Here is a 22,191-nt window from a genome sequence, read left to right as displayed (position 1 = left end):
CATTCGGTTTTGTAGTTCCTGATTAAATCAATAAAATATATTTACGCATTCATTAATTTTTTTGAGTCACCCTGTATATGCAAATCCAAAAAATATGAATGGAGTGATAGATCACAAGTACAGACTCATCATATTTTGTACATTTTAGATATGATTTATTCCACAAACTTTTGAGCTGACGTCATCAAGTTTTTGGAGGGGATAAGCAAATATTTTTTGACTAAAGATTTATGATGCTCTTTATAGCCTTAAAACATCTGCAAAATTTCAAAGCATTCTGGTTAGCAGATTAAAAATTAAATTTCAAAATGTTGTTTTATAATTTTGATTTTTTTTCCAAAAATCTGGACGTTTCGGGTGAAAAGTCGATTCAGAGTTGTAAACTACATGTGTAGGACTATGTTATTTTATACAATTGAAAACCCATTTACTATGTACAATTTTGAAGTGACGTCATCGCATTAGTAGTGGGGATGATTAGACAAATTTTGGTTAGCGTTTTACCATCTACATGATATTCTTAATATAAGTACAAAATTTCACAACAATCGGTCGAGTACTTTCGGAGATTATCTGTCTAATAAAAATCCGGGACAACAGACGGACAGACGGACAGACGGACAGACGGACAGACGGACAGACGGACAGACGGACGGACAGACGGACAGACGGACAGACGGACAGACGGACAGACAGACGGAAATGGGAGACCTATTTCTTCGTCTTCTAGGGGTCATGAAAGATCGAGAAAACGTAAAAGTAGAGAGTCGGCCGACGGACTCGATTACAATACTTCCTTTGCTTACGCTCGGGAAGTAAAAATGAATGCAATGATAAATTACAAGACACATCATATTTTGTACATTTTAGTTAGGATTTATTTGGAAAAATTTTGAGCTGACGTCATCCATTTTTTGGAGGGAATAAGTAAATATATTTTGATTAAAAACTTATTATGCTTATCATAACTGTAAACTATGTGCAAGATTTCAAAGCTTCGGTTGTGCAGATTCCAAATTATTTCCCGAGCGTAAGCAGAGGAAGTATTGTAATAGAGTCCGTCGCCCGACTCTCTACTTTTACATTTTCTCGATTTTTCATGATCCCTAGAAGACGAAGAAATAGGTCTCCCGTTTCCGTCTGTCTGTCCGTCTGCCCGTCTGTCCGTCTGTCTGCCGTCCCGGATTTTTATTAGACAGATAATCTCCGAAAGTGCTGGACCGATTGTTGTGAAATTTTGTACTTATATTAGTAATATTATGTAGATGATAAAACGCTAACCAAAATTTGCCTAATCATCCCCACCAATAATGTGATGACGTCACTTCAAAATTGTACATAATAAATGTGTTTAAAATTGTATAAAATAACATAGTCTTACACATGTAGTTTATGACTCCGAATTGAGTTTTTAAGCGACACGTCCAGTTTTTTTGAAAAAAATCAAAATTATGAAACAACATTTTGCGATTTAATTTGGAATCTGCAAAACCGAATGATGTGAAATCTTGCAGGTGATTTACAGTTATGATAAGCATGATAAATTCTTATTCAAAATACATATATTTACTTGTCCCCTCCAAAAAAATTGATGACGTCACCCCAAAATTTTGCTGAAACTGTCCTATCTAAAATGTACATAATATGATGAGTCTGTACTTGTGATTTATCATTCCATTCATATTTTTTAGATTTGCTTAACAGGTCGCTCAAAAAAAAGTAATGAATGAGTCAATTTGATTAAATCAGGAATAGCTCACTCCATTTTCCCGAAAATTTGGAGATACAACACTGTTATTATTATTATTAGTATTATATTGCATGTAATAAAATAAAATGTAATGAGAAAAAAAAATAGGCATGCAGTCGTCATGTTTCCGACAGCGAGGGAAGTACTGTCTAAACTCTTTAGACAGTGTGTAGAGGTTATCACAAATAAACAATTCGAAAAATTAAATTTTATCATTTGTCAAAGAAGCGAAATGTGTTAGACTGGATTTCAGGGACAAGAGAAATCCGGTCGAAATAACCTTCGATCCATTTTTTACTTTTTGAGCGTAAGCGATGGAAGTATTGTATTGTGGCCATGCGACGAATGGCCACTTTTATGTTTTTTCGACGTTTCATGACCCCTACAGTACTAAAAAAGTATTCTCCCGTTTCCGTCTATTTGTCTGTCTGTCTGTCTGTCGGTCTGTCTGTCTGGTTTTATATTGTGGAGAAATTTTAAATATTTTATACAGGATTGTACTCTTGTATTACCTTCCATCTTTCCGAGCGTAAGCTATGTATGTACCTGTCGTAATAATAATACATTTGCCAAATGGCTAATTTAGTGATTTTCGACGTTTTATAGCTCCTTGAATATGAAAAAATAGGTCTCCCATTTCCCACTCATTTTATTAGACAAGGCATTTTCGAAATTACAGGACTAAATTTGTAAAATTTTAAACCAATTTTAAGAGTATCGTTTAGATGGTAAAATGAGAAAAAAAATGTCTAATCATTCCAACCAAAAATTTGTCAGGAACATGGTAAATCGATAATTATAATCATCTCTGTCAAAAAGTTAATGACGTAATCTCAAAATTTTGATAAGTAAAGCTCGTTTATGCAGTAAGTCTCAAAAAATTGATGAATTAAGTAATTTCTTTTATGGATTAAGTAAAAATCGGTTTATCTAATTTTTAAATAAATAATTAATTGTAACAAAACCGTAAAATTGCCAGAATTAATAAATTTCGTAATTTGTCCAAGGAACTTTTCCAAAACGAAATAAAAATGCCATAATATTAAATCTACAATTACATGTACGTCCGTAAATTCATCTGACATTATTTCATCGAACTTTCCAAAAAAAAAAAAAATTGAAAATACAATACCTACGTACTAAAACTAGAGTACATCATACATATAAACGTCAACAAATCTCTCGACCATAACCCCAAGTTGCATTAAAATACATTAAATATGTTATTTGATGAGTTGTGTTGCACATTATATAAAAAAGCGAATACAATTTTAAATTACACATGAGGTAACTCGGACAATAGTTAATCGTCTGTCGATAACCAATAAATAGACAATTTGCAGTTAATTAACACGTTTGGATATCGATCAAGTTCAGACAATACGCGTTTGTCTATGAATATTTGATGTAACCCGGCAAATTTATGGGGTGCCTTTGTGTTAGTTTACTGATTTTAGATCTTCGCCTTTAAGATTTATATTATCCATAAACTCAGACGTATTGAAATAAATCGTACAATGATAAATTTTGTATGTGACAATCCGTTATCTCGAACTGCCACAAACTTTTCGTATTCGACTAGATATCCTCTAGAAAACCGAATTTAACAAATTTGACTCTGTATATATGGTAAATAAATTTACCATGTAGACCAGATTATTACGTTGTCATCCTGTAAACTGATGTATTGTTAGGTACGCCATTCAGTTAAACGTGAACAAATGGCATTGTTCTCTTTGATTTTTAGCGAGATTTCCCGAACTGAAGTACCTTAGTTAATGAAGCTTTTATGCCATGTTCTTAATTAAGATGTTAATTAAAATATTTCTTGCACACATTTGAAATAATAATCCTTTGTTCTTCCAGACACAAATTTAACAAAACCAAACATTTATTCGCTAGATAACACTCCGCGCTAGAAATAAAACCCCTACAAAAAGGCTTGGAAATCATCAAAACTCCCGAGGCGATAAAAGCGGATTTGCTCGTCACAAAAAGAAGCAACTTTCTCAATGAATGCATGTTTACATTTTTTAGTTTGCGAAAATGCTTGTATTCAGTGCAAAAGTGAATCCGCGACGAGGGATTTAGGACAAAGTGCATTGTTACTAGGTTTGAGAGCAATCTGCTTGTTCTGTTGGTCGGCAATTACGTAATAACACTATAATAATAAACCAAGCAGAAACTAATTTAACTAACTGTTGTGAGCAAATACTAACCCACGCAACCACAAACTCTTACTTCTAAAAAGATTAAAGGAATAAATTTTAGCCGAGATGAATGGGTCAAACACTTAGAACGTGGATGTTCTAGTATAAGGTAATGATTTATTTTCAAGCTATAATGTGCGAAAGCAAAATTGATATTCCAGGCATCTTCGGCAATGGTGCGACGTGCACAAATATGTATTCAGTTTACGTGAACGAGGAGATAGAAGCATTTATTATGAAATATTAAATCAAACGATACATACTACCTCCAAACTTCCAAAACAAAAATTATGGCACCATTGCTGTATTAGGATATATGGTATGGCGAAAAGCGCTAAAATAATGTTCTTGTTTAAGACTTTAACACATCACGTATATAAAATTTATGAGGCTAGAACTGTACTATGAACATGATACTGTTACTAAGCCTTCCTCCAATTAAACGAAAAACTAAAAAAAAGATTAAGACATTTATAGATGTGAATCAAATTTTGAAGAATGCATCTAAATTAGTAACATAGAAGACAGATAGAACAAACATACCGTCAAATACAAAAATTCAAAATAAATAAAAGCCAAACAGAAGATAAACAAATATTACCGACGATTTTTTATTTTATTTTTTTCTTTGTTTACGCGTTTTTACGACTCCTGAGTTAACATCATAACTCACTTACGTTTATCTCTTTACAAAAAATTCAATTGAAAGCATTTTCAATTTATTTACTTCAAACTGATTTCTACTAAAAATATCACATTACTAAAATAGAAACGATATGAAAAAATGAATCCCCGAGTTCGAGTTCATTCAAGCATAACGTGCCAAGTTCGTGGAGTTATTGATTCTACTATTCAGCTCCAGTGTTTGAAGTAAACTGTTGCTTCGTGCTTCCCATCAATTTATATCCCATTGACCACATATTCGAACACACTTCTTTTTGAAAGCACTCCTTTTGGTTATTTTTGCTCAAGGATACAAAAAACTGGAGCAAAGCTAAAAATATTGAAAGAAAATAAATAAACAATATGTGTTTGAAATATCGGGTGTAATAAAAATTTTCTAAGTCGAGGATTTTGTGTGATTTTATGACTGCATTTTTCTGATTAGAGCTGCAGAAAAACACAACATGCTTTTAGAGTCAGCTATTTATTTTAATAAGCTTATCCCAGAATTTTAAAAGCCAGGGAAATAAAAAATATAGTTTCGAGATTATTTTACCGTTGCCTACATTTTAATTCGTGGGCGAGCAATGTGTTCTCTAATAACATGTTTCTATTTAAACAGACTAATACATACATTTATGGTTCTTTGAAGACCATAATTATTTTCAATTGTACAGGGGCACAACCTACAACTAAGTTTTTTCAAGTGGAATGGCATATATATTTTTATATATTCTGACTGAGCTCTTCTTAGGCTTTATAACCGCAGTCTATTTTTGAAATTCTGATGCGACTTTGCCACGTTTTTCCAAATTTTAAAAATCTGTATTAAAAATATTTTGTAGAAAAATAATGTATACAGCTTTTATAAAAAATAAATTATTACAATTATTTTCAAATATCGTAGTATTTTATTACTACATTTTACTCTGTTTTTGTTCTCTTTCTTTTCTGTTAAGAATTTTCTATGTCTAAAATTGATAGTTATTGCGATTTTTTACTTTTTTTTTTCAGAGAGACGTCGACATATTAAAAGAAAAAGACTAAAAAATAGAGTAAGATGGAGTAATAAATACAGGGTGTTCTATGTATTTGAAAAAAGTGAAATATCGGTATTTAAAACTTGTAACGTTTTCGAATTTTTTGTAAACACTCTGTATATTAAAATTTGATTTAATTAATACCACAGTGAAGAGCGTACCCTTGTTTATCTTTCTACAAAATATTGCATTGGAATAACGTGGCAAATCGAAATTTCAAAAATATAATATCATTATAACCATTAAGAAGAGGCTAATGAGAATATTTAAAAATATGTACTCTATATAAAATATAGAAAAAAAAACACCCTGTTTAATCTAAAACTGTTTTAGTACACATATACTACTGAAAAAACTGTACACACACCTCTAGTCTGTAACTTTTTTTTATCTCTAATAAATAATATTTAATAAGATATTGAGAACCCTGAGCTATTTAACCTATATGTACACAGACGAGACGGTCCCAGTTAAAACTCGCATCTAAAATTTAAGTTAATTTGTAACACTTTGTTAGGGACTTTTGAATTTTACTTCTCGAGCGTGAGCGAAGGAACTATTGTAATCGAATCCATCGTTGATTTGCTACTTTCATGTTTTCTGGACGTTTCATGATCCGACTAAAGTATGAAAAAGTGTTCTCCTATTTTCGTCTTTCTGTCGTCTGTGTCGATTTTAATTAGACAGATAATCTCGAAACTACTGGACTGATTGTTGTCAAATTTTGTATGTATATTAGAAATATCATGTAGATGGTAAACCAAAATTTGGCAAATATTCTGCGCTTGTGGTTTACGATTCTACCTTGATTTTGTTTATTATTGTTGTATTTTTTTTATTGTTTAATCCATCTTGTTCTTTACACACATAATACTAACTTCTTCAAGCCAATCGGTGGTTCAGTGCTAGCGTCTCTGCTTGGTCGATGAAGATCGAGGTTCTAAACCTCGAAGCGGCGTTCACGAACCATCCAGAGGAACGTATGGATTTAAATAGAGACCTTCGGGAACGGATGATTCAATCAGTTCAGTCAAGACAGAGTCCAGTCAGTCAGTCGTGTAAATTTAAGTTACTGAGAAATCAATTGTTGAGTTTTACCCACACCGATTTTTAATTACCGATCAACGTAACAATATTATTTCGCACATTCTAAAAAGGGTTTACTTAGAAAAATTTTGATACTATCTACACGATATTCTTAAAAATTCATAACAATCAGTCAGTTTCAGAGATCACTTGTGTACTAGTACGTGTTAAGATAAGACTGATTTTGACGAATGAGATACCGTCTAAGAATAGAGACGTATCCTGTAAGAAATTTAACTAAATTATTATAAGAAAAGACACTAGAGACTCCAAAGCACTTTCAAATTCTTTCAAAACAGGAATACCTAGAACCTCAAGATTGTTTTAAATTATATCCTCCACTCAGTAATTTTTATTTAAATTAAAAAAATAAAAAAGTGTCATGTTATGAAATGAAATCTACACATATTAAAACAAAAAGGCAAACTGACTGATTGAACAGACTGACACTCTAAATGACCGACTGATTGACTGAATGACTGACTGACTGACCGACTGACTGACTGACCGTATGACTGTCTGACAGATTGACTGACTGAACAGACTGACTGATTGTCTGAATGACCGACTGATTGAGTGACTGATTGTCTGAACGACCGACTGATTGACTGACTGACCCTCTGAATGACCGACTGATTGACTGACTGACTGAAGAATCTGACTGAGGAATCTGACTTATTGACTGACTGAAGAATCTGACTGACTGACCAACTGACTGACTGAATAGACTGACTGACTGACTGAATAGACTGATTGACTGACTGAATAGACTGACTGACCGACTGATTGACTAACTGACTGACTGACCGACTGACTGATTAACTGACTCTCTGAATGACCGATTGATTGACTGACTGAAGAACCTGACTGACTGACTGACTGAAGAATCTGACTGACTGACTGACCAACTGACTGACTGACTGACCAACTGACTGACTGACTGACCAACTGACTGACTGACTGACTGACGGAATAGACTGACTAACTGACTGAATAGACTGACTGACTGACTGAATTGACTGACTGACTGAATAGACTGAATGACCGACTGATTGACTGACTGACACACGGATGACTAACTTTTCCAAATTCTAGTAGTTACAAAACGTCAAGAAGAAGTAAAATTAGCCATTTATGAAATCGATCTCATCATAAAGGCTTGTCCAGCTTACGATGGGGAGGTAAAAATTGGAGTAACTATACACTCCAACTACACATCGACACTCAGATGGATAGACCTGCATTTTTGTGTGTTTGCAATTATCAAAACTAAAACAGTCCTGTTGCACTAATCATCCTGGTAAACAATATAACATTTTTATTTTGAAAATTTTTGAAACACATTATTGTAAAATGTACTTAAATTTCAAAATATCTCAGCATTGATAAAATTCCACTAAGTGGTTCAGCCTAGAACTTTAAATAAGTCAGACAATATTTCGACAGATAACCAACAGAAAAAATTCGTCGAAATCTGTCTCGACAGAACTTCCCTCGCACCTAAAATACAGTGAAACATATCCAGGATTTTTGAGTTGAGTTTTTACTTTACAGAATTTTGTGATGGACGTCATCAACATTTTTGCAAGGACGCCTTGGATTGGTGCATTGTAATACTAAACATAACAATATTGTATTCCCAAAATTTTCTGGGAAAACGGAGTGAACCGTTCCTGATTTAATCAATAAAATAAATTGACACATTCACTAATTTCTTTGAGCCACCTGTATAAGCAAATCTAAAAATATGAATGCAACGATAAATCACAAGTAAAAACTCATGACATTTTGCACATTTCGGGTAGATTTATTAGGATTTTAACTCGTTACTATGGAAATTTGCAATTTAACACCTGTAAATTTCACAAGTTTTTGCAAGATTATTAGGGGCAAAATCAGTTTTATCTTAACAAGTATTAAGACCGCTCACCCGCCCCCTATTTTCTCAGAGGGTATGTCATTTGCCAAAATCAGTCTTATCTTACCAAGTACTAGCCCCACCCACCCACCCTCTGATTTCTTCGAGGATATGTCATTTGCCAAAATTAGTCTTGTCTTACCAAGTACTGGTACCACCAACCCGCCCCCTATTTTTAAATAAATAAATAAATTTATTTCTAACAGACAATATATCACCCAATTACAGGAAAAATTAACTTAACTCTGTGTCAGAGGATATGTCATTTGCCAAAACAAGACTTATGTTAGAAGTACTAACCTCGCCCACTCGCCCTTTATTTCCTCAGAGGATAGTACATGCTAGTACTTGCTAAGATAAGTCTTATTTTGCCAAATGACATATCCTCTGAGAAAATAGAGGCGGGTGGGCGAGGCTAGTACTCAGATAAGACTGATTTTGGTAGATACCATGCCCTCTGAGAAAATAGAGGGCGGGTGGGCGGGGCTAGTACTTGCTAAGATAAGACTGATTTTGGCAAATGCCATGCCCTATGAGAAAAAAGAAAGGTACATTGAAATTATTCTATTGAGTTTTAAATTTTTTCTAAAAATTCTTAATGTCTAGGGTGAAAATTCGACACGGATTCACACACTACAAGTACAACAGTATCTTATTTTATCAAATTAAAAAAACTTTTAATTATAAATTTGAAGATGACGTCATCAAATTGTTGATCATTTGGTCATTTGGAGGTATAAATGGTCAAATTTTGATTAACGATTTACCATGCTTCCAATAACTTAAAATATTTGCAAGATTTCACAAAATAAAATATTGGTGTTTTTTTTTCAAAAATCCAGTTTACCAAGGTAAAAATTCAACACGGATTCATAAATCCTATACATCCAAGAAAATGTTATTTTATAAAATTTAAAAAACAGAATCTTAGAATGACGTCGTTATTTTTTCGGGAAGCCATAAACAAATAAATTTTGATTTGACGTTTGCAAGATTTCAGAGCATTCGGTTCTGCAGTTTGGAAGTAAAATTGTAAAATGCTATACAATTTTGAATTTTTTCCCTAAAATCTTAATGTCATTAAAAACTCGACACGGATTTGTAAACCACAAGTGGAGGGGAATGTCAATTTTGGGGCTGACGTCATCCTATGATGGGGACGATTAGCCAAATCTGGGTTAGCGTTTTACCACCTACACGATATAGACATTAAACGTCGAGAAAACATAAAAGTAACAAGTTGTCCGATGGTTGACGCTCCAAAAGCGTGTTAGTCGAAAGAATCGTTTGTACCAATTTTTCGTCCCAACAGCAGAAAAACAAGATTAACTAAAACTAAGAATTTCTTGGTTTTTAGTTAAAGCAAAAGCAAACTCGTCTGTGTTAATCTAAAATGAAACATCCACAAAAATACAACTGGTGATGTTGTCAATGTCAGTTTTAGCGATTTATTCTAATAAGTGTGAAATAATTTAAGCTTATGTTTCATTTTACAGTTCCTTTCCATTTTTAAACTTTACATAGGCAATTCGTAACAAGAAATTCTCAAACTTTCTAGTACCAATCCCAGATTAATTAAACTATATAATCAGTGTTTCCATTTTAAGCTGAATTCAACAGGTAATGGATTTTTGAGTTTGGAATTAATTACACTTTTTATATCAGATTTAGGTATCCAGTTATGAGTTAATTAAACCGAAAAATAAAATATATTTTGTTTGTTTTTCCTTCACATGTATATTGTTACCAAGATGTTAAAAAATACAGAATTATAATAAAACAGTGAAATAAACTAGGAACTAGCTAAGGGTGTGTGCGTAAACTCTGGCAACTTTTTTGACAGGACGTGTTTCGTGTCTCCAATGTTGGCAATTCTCATCTATCTTGCATATGTCAGTACCACACTGGGAATATAGAAGTTACTAGTGTCAGTCTCACTTTATGTTACACCTTAATTAAGTTTTCGTCTCTTGTTACTGCATATATTTTAAAAAGTATGGATTATCATGTTCTGATAATATATAATAACGTATGAGTAAAAATTAAAATGTCACAAAAACACACCAACCTGTGTATATTTGTTCATTGAAAATATATAACTTTCTCTCCAGTTTGTAATAACCAAGTGAAGTTCAGTCGGGAAAATATTGAAAGTGGTTGATAGATCATCATCAATCAATCTCATTTAACATTGTTTACATAAAAATAGGTTTCCGTCTGAACGATCTGTACTATTAACAAAGCAATTTATAAAATGCTTTGGCCAATAATTCCACTATGCACACGAGCAATAAAATTTAATCCATCTGACGCTATCCACTCCCAACTTCTATTACTCATGGAATGAAATAAATATGAACACTCCAACTCTGGCACCGAACAACTTTTAATGTATTCAGAACCTTCGCTCTGTCGCTTTTTCAACAAATGACGAAAACTATTACTTCGAGAAGTGCGTGCTGCTAAATTAATCATTAGTTTTGTCACTTCTAATTAGCGGATGTAGCTTGCATTTTATATTCATGACCTCCACTCTTAAAAGCTACTACAGCGAACTTGTAGCGTTGCTACAAAGCTACCACACGTATAGTATCCATTAATAAATGAAACCTAATTATCGCACGTGCTATCTGAGATAAAACGAAGTGGGCTTAATTAAGCGAAAAAAAAGACTTTCAAAATTTTTTAATCAATTAAAATTTGTTTGCCCTGATGGAGTGTCCGTCCGTCTTTTCGCTTTGAGCTTTTTTCCTGTGTACGTTCCTTCGTAACTTAATCGCATTTTCCAGGTGAAGAGAGGTTGTTAGACAACTATGCACAAGACCCTAAGCTCAGTTTTGTCATTAAGGCTATCTATACTTTCGCTCACGCCTTACACGACATGCAGCAAGACAAGTGTGGAAACGGAACAACAGGATTGTGCGAAAAGCTTCTGCCTTTCAACGGATCTATGTTTAAGGTGGGTTCTTTACAGACGTTTAAAGATTTGCGAAGTGAATGTTGCTCAGTGAAGTAATCATGGAATTTCATAATAACTACACAGGTAAGCTGAGTGTTGTTACAACCGTAGTTTGTCGGACAAATGGTGTTCTATATTTGTGCAAAATTTCATTTGTGTGGGATTAACTGTTTGGGTATGATAGTGATCAAAATTGGTTTATATTAAAGTTTACACTACCGGACGCAAAAGAGACAGATTAACCAATTATTTTTTGTTCGCTTGGGAAAACACACCAACAAAATTTGTAATAATGGGAAGTACTGCATAATTCTGTGTGTTACATGTTTCAGATATCTGCTTTGACGTTCGAATTTAGAAGCGTTCATGAAACCAAAGCATTCCTGTTACATTTAATCAACAATGAAATGACTATTATTCGTAAACATCCAACTTTACCCTTCTATACCCTGGTTATTATTCTGTAAACATTAACAAGGACACCCTCACACACTACCGTTTGAAAATCATCAAAAGAAAATGACAATTCTAAATGTAATTCGACCTTAGTAGTTGCTTTACCTTGAGCTTTTCACCAATCTAAAATTTAGAAGTGTTTATTCGGGTAAAGGCACCATGTTTTAAGCCATTTCTGGCTTATGTTTTTTTTGCCGGCATGAACTCCAAGTTTTCTCCTAATGTACGGTGGTTTTCTGGTTTCGTGTTTACACAGTCTACAGTTTTGTTCTCACTGAACTTTTAACTAAAAAACTTAAACTGTTTTCAGCAAGACTAGCTTTTATGCTCGAGCTAATTAGCGTCTAAGGCTCCTCTGTAATATCATACTCGTAGTTAGCCACACTTTATGCGCTTTTTTTGCTTTGAAATATACCATACGATTTTTTTATCAACCATAGAGCACCATATTGTAATACAAAATAATGAATGTAAATAACGATGGTGATGATGATAATAATAATAGTATTTATTTCCAGTACACAGGAAATTATAAAATAAGATATAAAAAGGGATACATATTACAAATATATGGCAACTTCAAGTATAAATAAAGACAAATCATCGGCAAGACTTAATGTTGATGATTAAATTGTTGAAGGACAGAAATAAAATTCGGAAAATGGTTTTATACTATAATCGTATAATCAGCCCACTTTAAAGCCCTATTTTAATAGTTGCCTAATTTTATAATAAAAATAATAACAATCTTAATTTCTGTCGTGCAAAAATAAATGTATTAACACGTCACATAGTTACATGATTTGAGATTCGAAATGGTTTTCAAATTTTCCAAAATTTGTTATAAATATGGGATGATTTTCGGAAAGACGCTGTTCATAAAATAATGGGCCGTTGGATTTTTGTTTATGTGGGCATTTAAAAACATTGGTTTACAATACTCCAGTAAAAGAAACAAACTTGACATTTTTGAAAAAGTTCGACAATTAATGTGGAAAAGATGACATCTTAGCTGAGAGCATTCATTTTCGGCAGTTTTTGTAGATTATGATTCATCTTTACATATAATATGAATTTTAATTCACCACTTAGTGTTGGATACATGGAGTTGATCGTAATTTTATTGTTGTGCGCCATTTTTTTGCTCACTTGTATATACAGGGTGAGTCACTAAGCGCGCTGCGTAATTATTTGAACATTAAAAAGTTAAAGAAGTTTTAGGGTTCTTTGAGGATAATACATTAAAATTATTCTCCTATGCAGAGTATCCCGTTTTGAAAGGTAACAGTCAATTTTTTTGGGCTTTTTACTCTGGGAAAATTGTAGGAATTTTCGAAGAAATAAAGCCGAACATAACTTTCGGAGGTCAAATTAACCTTTTCTTAGCTTTTATAACCAAACCTTTTGAAATTTTGGTGCGACATTCCCACGTTATTCCAATTTTCTTGAATTTTTGCATCAGTGCAAGGATTCGCAAAAAAATCACAATAGGCCGACTCTCTACTTTTGCATTTTCTCGACCTATCATGACCCCTAGAGGACGAAGAAATAGGTCTCCCCTTTCCGTCTGTCTCTCCGTCTGTCCGTCTGTCCGTCTGTTTGTTCGTCTGTCTGCCGTCCCGGATTTTTATTAGACAGATAATCTTCGAAAGCACCGGGCCGATTGTTGTCAAATTTTGTATTTATATTAGGTATATCATGTCGATGGTAAAACCATAGATTAATATAGATGCGATATAGAGGCTGATTTTGCAAAACCACCCTTATTGACATTGGAGTCCTCAACCGCCAAAGGCAAGCGCCAAATTTAAATAGTCGATGCCAATAAAACCCTTGTTTCACTATAATGGTAATTCGTGTGACCTGAATGAAAGTGAAGGAAACAGTAAGTAGCTTGTAACATTCTGGTAAATCTAGTGTCAATTTGTGGAAAATAAAACGCGTCGTTAAAAATATTATGACATTTTTTCTAGTTACTTTTATTCCTAGTTAGAAAGAAACACTGCTACCAACATAAATGAGGAGTCCGCAACCGTCATTTAATTTAAACTATGACGCTTCTCTATGTTCTCTGATAAAACGCTAACCAAAATTTGTCTAATCATCCCCACCACTAATGTGATGACGTCAGTTCAAAATTGTACATAGTTAATGGGCTTTAAATTGTATAAAATAACATCGTCCTACACATGTAGTTTACGACTCCGAATTGCGATTTTACCCGAAACGTCCAGATTTTTGGAAAAAAAATCAAAATTAGGAAACAACATTTTGACATTTAATTTGGAATCTGCAAAACCGAATGCTTTGAAATCTTGCAGATGGTTTACAGTTATGATAAGCATGATAAGTTTTTATTCAAAATATATTTACTTGTCCCCTCCAAAAAATTTATGACGTCACCTCAAAAGTTTGCCGAATAAATCCTATCTAAAATGTAAAAAACATGATGAGTCTGTATTTATCATTCCATTCATATTTTTTGGATTTGCATATACAGGATAACACAAAAAAATTAATGAATGCGTGAATATATTTTATTTATTTAATCAGGAACTACAAAACCGAATGCTTTGAAATCTTGGAGATGTTTTACAGTGATCATAGGCATGGTAAATTTTTAGTCAAAATATATTTCCTCATCCCCCCCTAAAAAATTGATGACGTCGCCTCAAAATTTTTCTAAATAAATCCTATCTTAAATGTGCAAAGTATGATGTAACAATATTTGTGATTTATCATTCCGTTCATATTTTTTGGGTTTGCATTACAGGGTGACTGAAAAAAAATTAATGAATGCATAAATTTATTTTATTGATTTAATCAGGATCTACAAAACCAAATGCTTTGAAATCTTGGAAATATTTTAAAGTTATCATAGGCATAGTAAATTTTTGATCAAAATATATTTGCTCATTCTCCCCTAAAAAATTTATTACGCCACTCCAAAATTTTTCCGAAAAAAATCTATCTTAAATGTGCATTGTGCAAAGTATGATGAGTCTATAATTGTGATTTATCACTGCATACATATTTTTTAGATTTGCTTATAGGGGGTGTGTGAAAAAAGTAATGACTGATTCAATTTATTTTATTGATTAAATCAAGAATTACAAAACTGAATAGTTTGAAATCTTAACGTTTTGAAGTTATTGTAAGCATGGTAACTTTTTAATCAAAAAGTATCTGTTTATCAACCCCAAAAAATTGATTTCGGCATCTCAAAATTTTGCCGGATAAATTCTTTCGCAAATGTGCAAAATATGGACAGACTTTTAATCACTGAATTCATATTTTTTAGATTTGCGTAAACAGGTGACTCAAAAATTTTTTTGAATCAGTCAATTTATCAAATTAAGAACGAGCCAACCCATTTTCTGGAAAATGTGAGAATACGCTCGTCTTTATAACAATAAAATAATCATAAGGTAAGAATTATAATAATAACATTCAGAATATTTTGTTCAGTGGAGGCTTATGAATAATTTTAGTCATCTGTTTTGGGGCGATAAACGCATTCATATCAAACAAATGTCTACGTGACATTCTTCCGATTTAATGTATTCCCGTTGATAATGTGCTGTAAATAATTTTTTTGCACTCATAAACTTTTTTGATGTGCTTATATCTCTATAAAATAATATCACAAAACAGATCTTAAAAATAAGATTAACTCTGAATTGATCTGAAGTTATTTAAACAGAACTTCCTGGCTGCTACTTATATAAAATAATTTTGCGAAATATATATATTTTATCATAATCCCTATTAGTTAAAATAAAGATATGTGTGGACTGTAAAAGTACAGATAAAGAAGCATGCTGTGCGTATGTTTCAAATGAATTTTCCATAACAAAATATTGTTATGATGTCATTAACATTGCAGCAAGGACACTGTCTACTCAAATTTTTGGGAAAAGGTAGTGAGCCGATGTGATTAATAAAATATATTGTCTCAGTCATTTTTTTTTTTTGAGTCACCCTAACTGTAATAGTTTAATAATGTTTAAAGCCCGACAAAGGAGGGCTTTTAATTTCCCGAGAGCCACAATCGACAATTATACCCGTGGTACATACAACGTCTATTTTGGTTTCTAAAATATTTTTAACGAAATATTGAGTATTTCCGACAATTATTATTTTGATGTTATGTTGTTTATTTGTTAAATAATTCGATTTTCAAAATGCAAACTGAAGAAGCGGAAAACGTTTATTCAAAAGAAATTTTAGAAGAATTTGAAGTAGGCCAGGGAATGTTTTGATGAAATACTATTTTCTCAACTTTAATAAAATTGTTGAATATCGAAGACTGTTTGAATAATTAATTACTGTAAATGAATAATCGATCGTTACTTAGCATTTTTGACTGATTTGTGCTATAAAGGCCAATTTATGCCCGCATTTGGGTGCTTATAAACAAGATTATGATTCTAGAATAGAATAAAAACTACGAATGCATTGATAATAATATTTTTCATATTTTATTTATTGAGCAAAATTTTAACATGACGTCAGGAGGGGTAAACTGAGAAATTTTTATTAATGATGTACCATGCTTATAACGTTTGTAAAACTTCATAGCGTTAGTTCTGCAGTTTCAAAATTAGTATCTTATTTTATAAAATTTGAAGCTTCTTTATTATCTACAATTTTGAAGTGACTTCTTCACATTGTTACTGGGGATGATTAGACGAAGTTTGTTGGCCTTTTAATATCCATAGGATATTCATAACACACATGTAAAATTTGACAACAATCGGTCCGGTAGTTTCGGAGATGATCCGTCTAACAAAAATCGACACAGACACTCAGACAAATAGACAGACGAAAACGGGACACCTACTTTTGCTAGGAAAAGGCTAATGAGAATAAATTATCTGATATGTCTCAAAAACCAAACACTTTGTATACCTACTCGAAAATGGGCATGGGGTTTTTGTTTCTTACAGTGTTACTACTATTACTTATACATTTTTATTGATCATATCTCAAAGCCGACACACCCCAATGTTTTATTTTATTTAACTAATATCACACTGCACGTATCGGAATTGATATACAATGTTGATCGGATCATTTTCAAATGGGAAAACTCATTATAAATTCAGACAAAGCCTTACCGTTGTCAATGCATTCATATATTGTTGTTGAGCAATAAACCATTATTATTTTATGACCCACCACTGACCCGGAAATGACCGGCATTCAGGCAAGACTTCTATCATTACGGGTACTAAGACCAAGTAATGATATGCATTGATTAGATTAACAGAACAACTTTCGAGATTCTAGAATTACAGCATACAAATTAGTCTGCTATTATTCTCTAATCTCACCCCATCCCCAAAAGTCTAGCGTAACTACCGACCATTTATCCGCGCATCACTTGAAAATTGACCTACACTACTCTGACCTACTGGTGCTAACCTAATCTGACTAACATGATCAGACTGTTCAAGAAACTTACGAACAATATGACATGTTCCTAACAAAACAGCTTTTTGAATTTTGATAATTATTGAATCATTCAAATGCAAAGACTTTAAATTCTCAACTAAGCTATTTGGAACTACACCTACATTAGAGATAACTAGAGGTACAATTGAAATTTTTTTAAGATTCAACATGGATTTCATTTCTATCGATAACTGTAGATATTTTGAAATCTTGGTGTGGTATGTTTGAATAATGTTGTTTGTGTTGGGAACAGCAATGTCAATGAGAATGGCTTCGTTCGTGTGTTTCTTGATAAGTATGATGTCTGGTCTGTTAGCTGTAATGTTTAAGTCTGTAAGTATTGTGCGATCCCAGTATAATTTGTATTTGTTATTTTCAAGGAACGGAGATGGAATGTAAGTGTAATACGGTGTCGTATCTTCGATTAAGTTCATAAGTGTTGCTAATTCTTTGTGGATGATTTTGGCGACGTTGTCGTGTCTAGCTTTGTAATCAGTTTGTGCTAGGATGCTGCAAGAAGAGATTATGTGCTGGATCGTTTCAGGTTTTGCTTTGCAGAGGCGACAGCAGTCGTTTTTTATGTTCGGATCTTTGATGATGTATTTTTTGTAATTCTTGGTATTGATTACTTGGTCTTGAATAGCAAACACAAATCCTTCTGTTTCGGCATACAAACCTGATTTTTTTAACCAAATCAATGACATCTTCTTATTGATATGAGTTTCTTCTAAGTCTTTGTAGAATTTTCCATGTAGTTGTTTTTGTTTTAGCCCACTTATTATTTTATCTATTGTGTGGGGGGTGTGGATTTCTTCGGTGTTCGACAGATTTAAGGGTGTGTGGTTCAAATCTGCTCTTGTGATGGTGCGAAACATTTCATTTCTTTCCGCTCGTTTCAAGAAATACTTCTTCAAATCTGAGATTTGTCTCTGACATAAGTTTTCTAGGTTCTGGAAACCCCTTCCTCCATTCTGTCTTGGTAATGAGAATCTTTCAATCGACGATTTTGGATGATGCCTTCTATACTGTGTGAAGATTTTCCTTGTTGCGATGTTTAAATTTTCAAGATCAGTTTTGGACCATTTAATGACTCCAAAAGAATATGTTAGTAGTGGAACGCAGAATGTATTTACTGCTTTCATTAAATTTTTTCCATTTAACTGTGTCTTCAATATTAATTTCAATCTCGCTAGGTATTGATCTTTCAACTGTGTTTTCGTTTTGGTATGATTGATGTGTGATGATTGACAGAAACCCAGATATTTGTATGTATCGTTTCGTTCTTGTGCTTCGATTATTTCGTTATTCTGGGTTATATGTGGTACTTGGTGTTGGACGCCTTTTCTGATTGCTTGGGTCTTACATTTCTCAATACCAAAAGACATACCAATATCACCGGAAAATTGTTCAGTCAGATTTAATAGGTTTGTTAACTGATTTTGTGTACTTGCATATATTTTTATGTCATCCATATACAGCAAGTGACTTATTCTGTTTTCTCTTTGTTTGTTAATTCTTATATTGAACCCATAATTGCAACTGTTCAGGATATCGGAGAGGGGATTTATTGCTAAGCAGAACCATAACGGACTAAGAGAATCGCCTTGAAAAATTCCTCTTCGGATCATTATTGGATCTGACTGAATTGTTTGTTCATTTAAGGTTATTTGAAGGGTGGTCTTCCAAAATTCCATGGAACATTTTAGAAAAGTGCAGATTTTAGTATCAATTTTGTATAATTCCAGAATTTTGCATAGCCAGGAATGAGGGACAGAATCGTAAGCTTTCTTATAATCAATAAAAGCAGTATATATGTTTCGGTTTTCTTTTCTAGCTTGTTCACAGATGATGGAATCTATGATTAATTGCTCTTTGCAACCAAAGGATCCTTTAATACATCCTTTCTGTTCTTCATTAATGATGTTAGAGTTAAAACAGTGTTGATAGATTTTTTGTGTAATGCATGAGGTTAATATTTTATAGATTGTTGGTAAACATGTGATAGGTCTGTATTTTGATGGATTTTTTGTGTCGTTATCTTTAGGTTTTAAGTATGTTACACCATGACATAAGAATGTTGGAAAGGAGGATGGGTCAAGAAGGAACTGATTTAAGTGATTTAGTAAATGAATATGTACACAATTAAATTTTTTTATCCAAAAATTATGGATTTTGTCTGGTCCTGGTGATTTCCAGTTGTGTGTCTTATTGATGGTATTTATTAATTCGGCAAGTGTTATCTGATGATCATTCATTGGTGTAACTGTGGATAGTTTATGGGATATATGAGGAATCCATTTGGCAGATTGGTTAAATTCAAATTCTTCAGACCAAAGTTTTGACCAAAATGTTGTTACATCCTGTGAACTTGGAAGTTCACCGGATAATTGAGTTTTGTTTGAATTAGTTAAATGTTGATAGAATAGTTTTTCGTTGTTTAAAAATTTAGTGTTATGAATTTTTCTGAGATGTGATTGTTTGTATCTTTATTTGTATTATTATTATTATTATTATTATTATTATTATTATTAATATTATTATACATATATTTCGAGCAGTAAGTTGTTAATCCGTGTCGTGTGCACCCATGAATAACGTTATTCATGGGTGCACTCCAGATCAAATATAAACAAATAGATTGTATTTTCGTAACATAATGGATTCGATTCATAGAGACTGGCGGAGTATGGATGATTAAAGTACGATACATTAAACATTAGTGAATTCAGAAAACAAGAATCTCTAAAAAAATATGTAGTGTCGTTAAAAAAAGTATTGTAGGGTGTCAAAACACATTGCTTGAGTTTGTAGGAACTAGACTTGCGATTTTATAGCATAGTGTAAAACCAGTTTCAAGGCACGTGTTTTCTAATCGGTAGTAATAATAGGTTCGTTTTTCACGCGTTGATGACGCGTTTCTGTTGCAGCATCTGTTCAGCGATTCTAGTGTAGTAAATCGTTATTCGGGTTATTCTTTAAGCTGAAATTCCCCACTAGTGGCATTTTTGTCCAAAATTTCGTTTAGAAAATTATGTCCCACCAATTATTACTATTGATTTTTAAATTTTGTTCCTTACAAAATGCATTCTTTTATAACGAAGCTTTTATAAAGAAGTTGGTTTTTCTTAACCCGTTGTATAACTTTTCTTTATTTGATTAACTTTATGTCTTCTGTTACGAATCAAAAGGTCAAATTACCTAAAATTCGTTTTATATGTATTAAATTAAGAATACTGGTACAATAAGGAAGACTCGATTACAAAGTGTTTGTTGCTTTGAAAAAATGTAGTACTCGTTAAATATAAACAATATCGTGTGCTTGTTAACCACAAAAAGCCAATTTTAGTCGGAATAAAAATGTTAATTTTCTCTAAGGCGTTTAGCATAGTTGAGCATAAAAAACAATTACTAGTTTATTTTAAAGTAGATTCCTTTTCCTAAAATGGCATGTTTCATTAGGTCAAAACCTGGTAATTAACTGTAGGTAAACTTTACAGTACTGATTTATTGGTTTAATTTAGACCTTTAGCGTCCCGCATTGAATTATGTACTGTGTTAAATAATACTTTTACTCCTAACGGCCAAAAGCAGCAAAAGTAGCTGTCGACAGGTAGAGGCAAACAGTAAACGAGTAAAAATAAATGTTTAACTACTATGTTGACTCACAAAATGTCATATTTTCCTGATATTTATTGAAAAAATAATTGATGAAACGTGATAAAATAAACAAGACTCTAAATAATATAAAATGTAAATTCAGATCCAAATTGGAGAGGACAGTTTCAGCACAAGGTGTCGTATCTCCTATTCCTATTGGATTTCTTGCTACTAGCAAACGGCTTTTAAGAAAGGTTCGAACCAAATAACGTCCTATAAAAGGATACGGGTTATATTTTATTGTGTTATGTATGGATGTCGTAACACGACTATAGTTTTTTACGAAAATTTTGTTTTTTGGAAAAATAATAAATTGCAGCAGTCATAATTCTAGTATCAAATGAAGTTGAGCAATTGAAAATTACTGTTTCAAAACAAGCGACATACAGCTTTTTGCGCTTATTAATTTTCGTCATTTTTTATTATTATTAAACTAGGACTACCATATACTAAAGAATGTATTACATTAAGAGAAAGTACACACAGCACACATAAAACTCGGCGCAATAAACCAGATTCCGGACAAAGGAGCAAGTTTGCGTGAATAACTTACATGCTCATGAGATTTTTATTTAATGTTGTATATGAAAATACTTGAGGGAATAGGGTCGTAAAATTCCAAGACGGTGGTCGACAAAAAGGAATCTTTTCAGCTCCCGCTATTCTCGGCGTGTTAGCGAATCATAATAAAAGAGCGTTTCGTATTAACACAAACTGCCAAAATATAAACTCGCCGTTATATACGCATAAATAAGCATAAAACTTCCGTGTTGGAGCGTACTCCCCGAACTCCTTGTCCATCCAAAATCCGGCTCCTAAAAGCGTTTTACGGTAACTATTTTATCGAATTTTTTCGGTGAAATTCGATTTATGCTGATTTATAAGTCGAGAGTGAAACAGAATAAACACGTCCGACCGGGCTTTTAGCTCGTAGAAACGTAAAAGCTTCTCGTCGATCTCTTCTCGCGTCAGATTCTTACGAATTAGTGAAGACA

At 32.8% G+C, this 22,191-nt stretch overlaps 1 protein-coding gene across 2 annotated transcripts in view; it reads left to right on the top strand.

Moving 5' to 3' along the window:
- The window catches only part of LOC135126954 (metabotropic glutamate receptor 5-like), a 114,353-nt gene that overhangs the window by 87,143 nt on the left and 5,019 nt on the right, over window positions 1-22,191 (top strand). For both annotated transcript variants that reach the window (XM_064053210.1, XM_064053211.1), the window contains exon 5: window positions 11,457-11,626. In XM_064053210.1, coding sequence (XP_063909280.1) covers window positions 11,457-11,626 — 170 coding nt within the window. The remainder of the gene's footprint in view (window positions 1-11,456; window positions 11,627-22,191) is intronic.

The sequence above is a fragment of the Zophobas morio genome, unplaced genomic scaffold, assembly GCF_036711695.1.
Source record: "Zophobas morio isolate AGI-343-1 ecotype UQ-CSIRO unplaced genomic scaffold, CSIRO_AGI_Zmor_V1 ptg000011l, whole genome shotgun sequence".
Taxonomy (NCBI): Eukaryota; Metazoa; Arthropoda; class Insecta; order Coleoptera; family Tenebrionidae; genus Zophobas; species Zophobas morio.
Note: the sequence above shows the minus strand (reverse complement) of the source record. Positions and strands in the feature narration are given on the sequence as shown.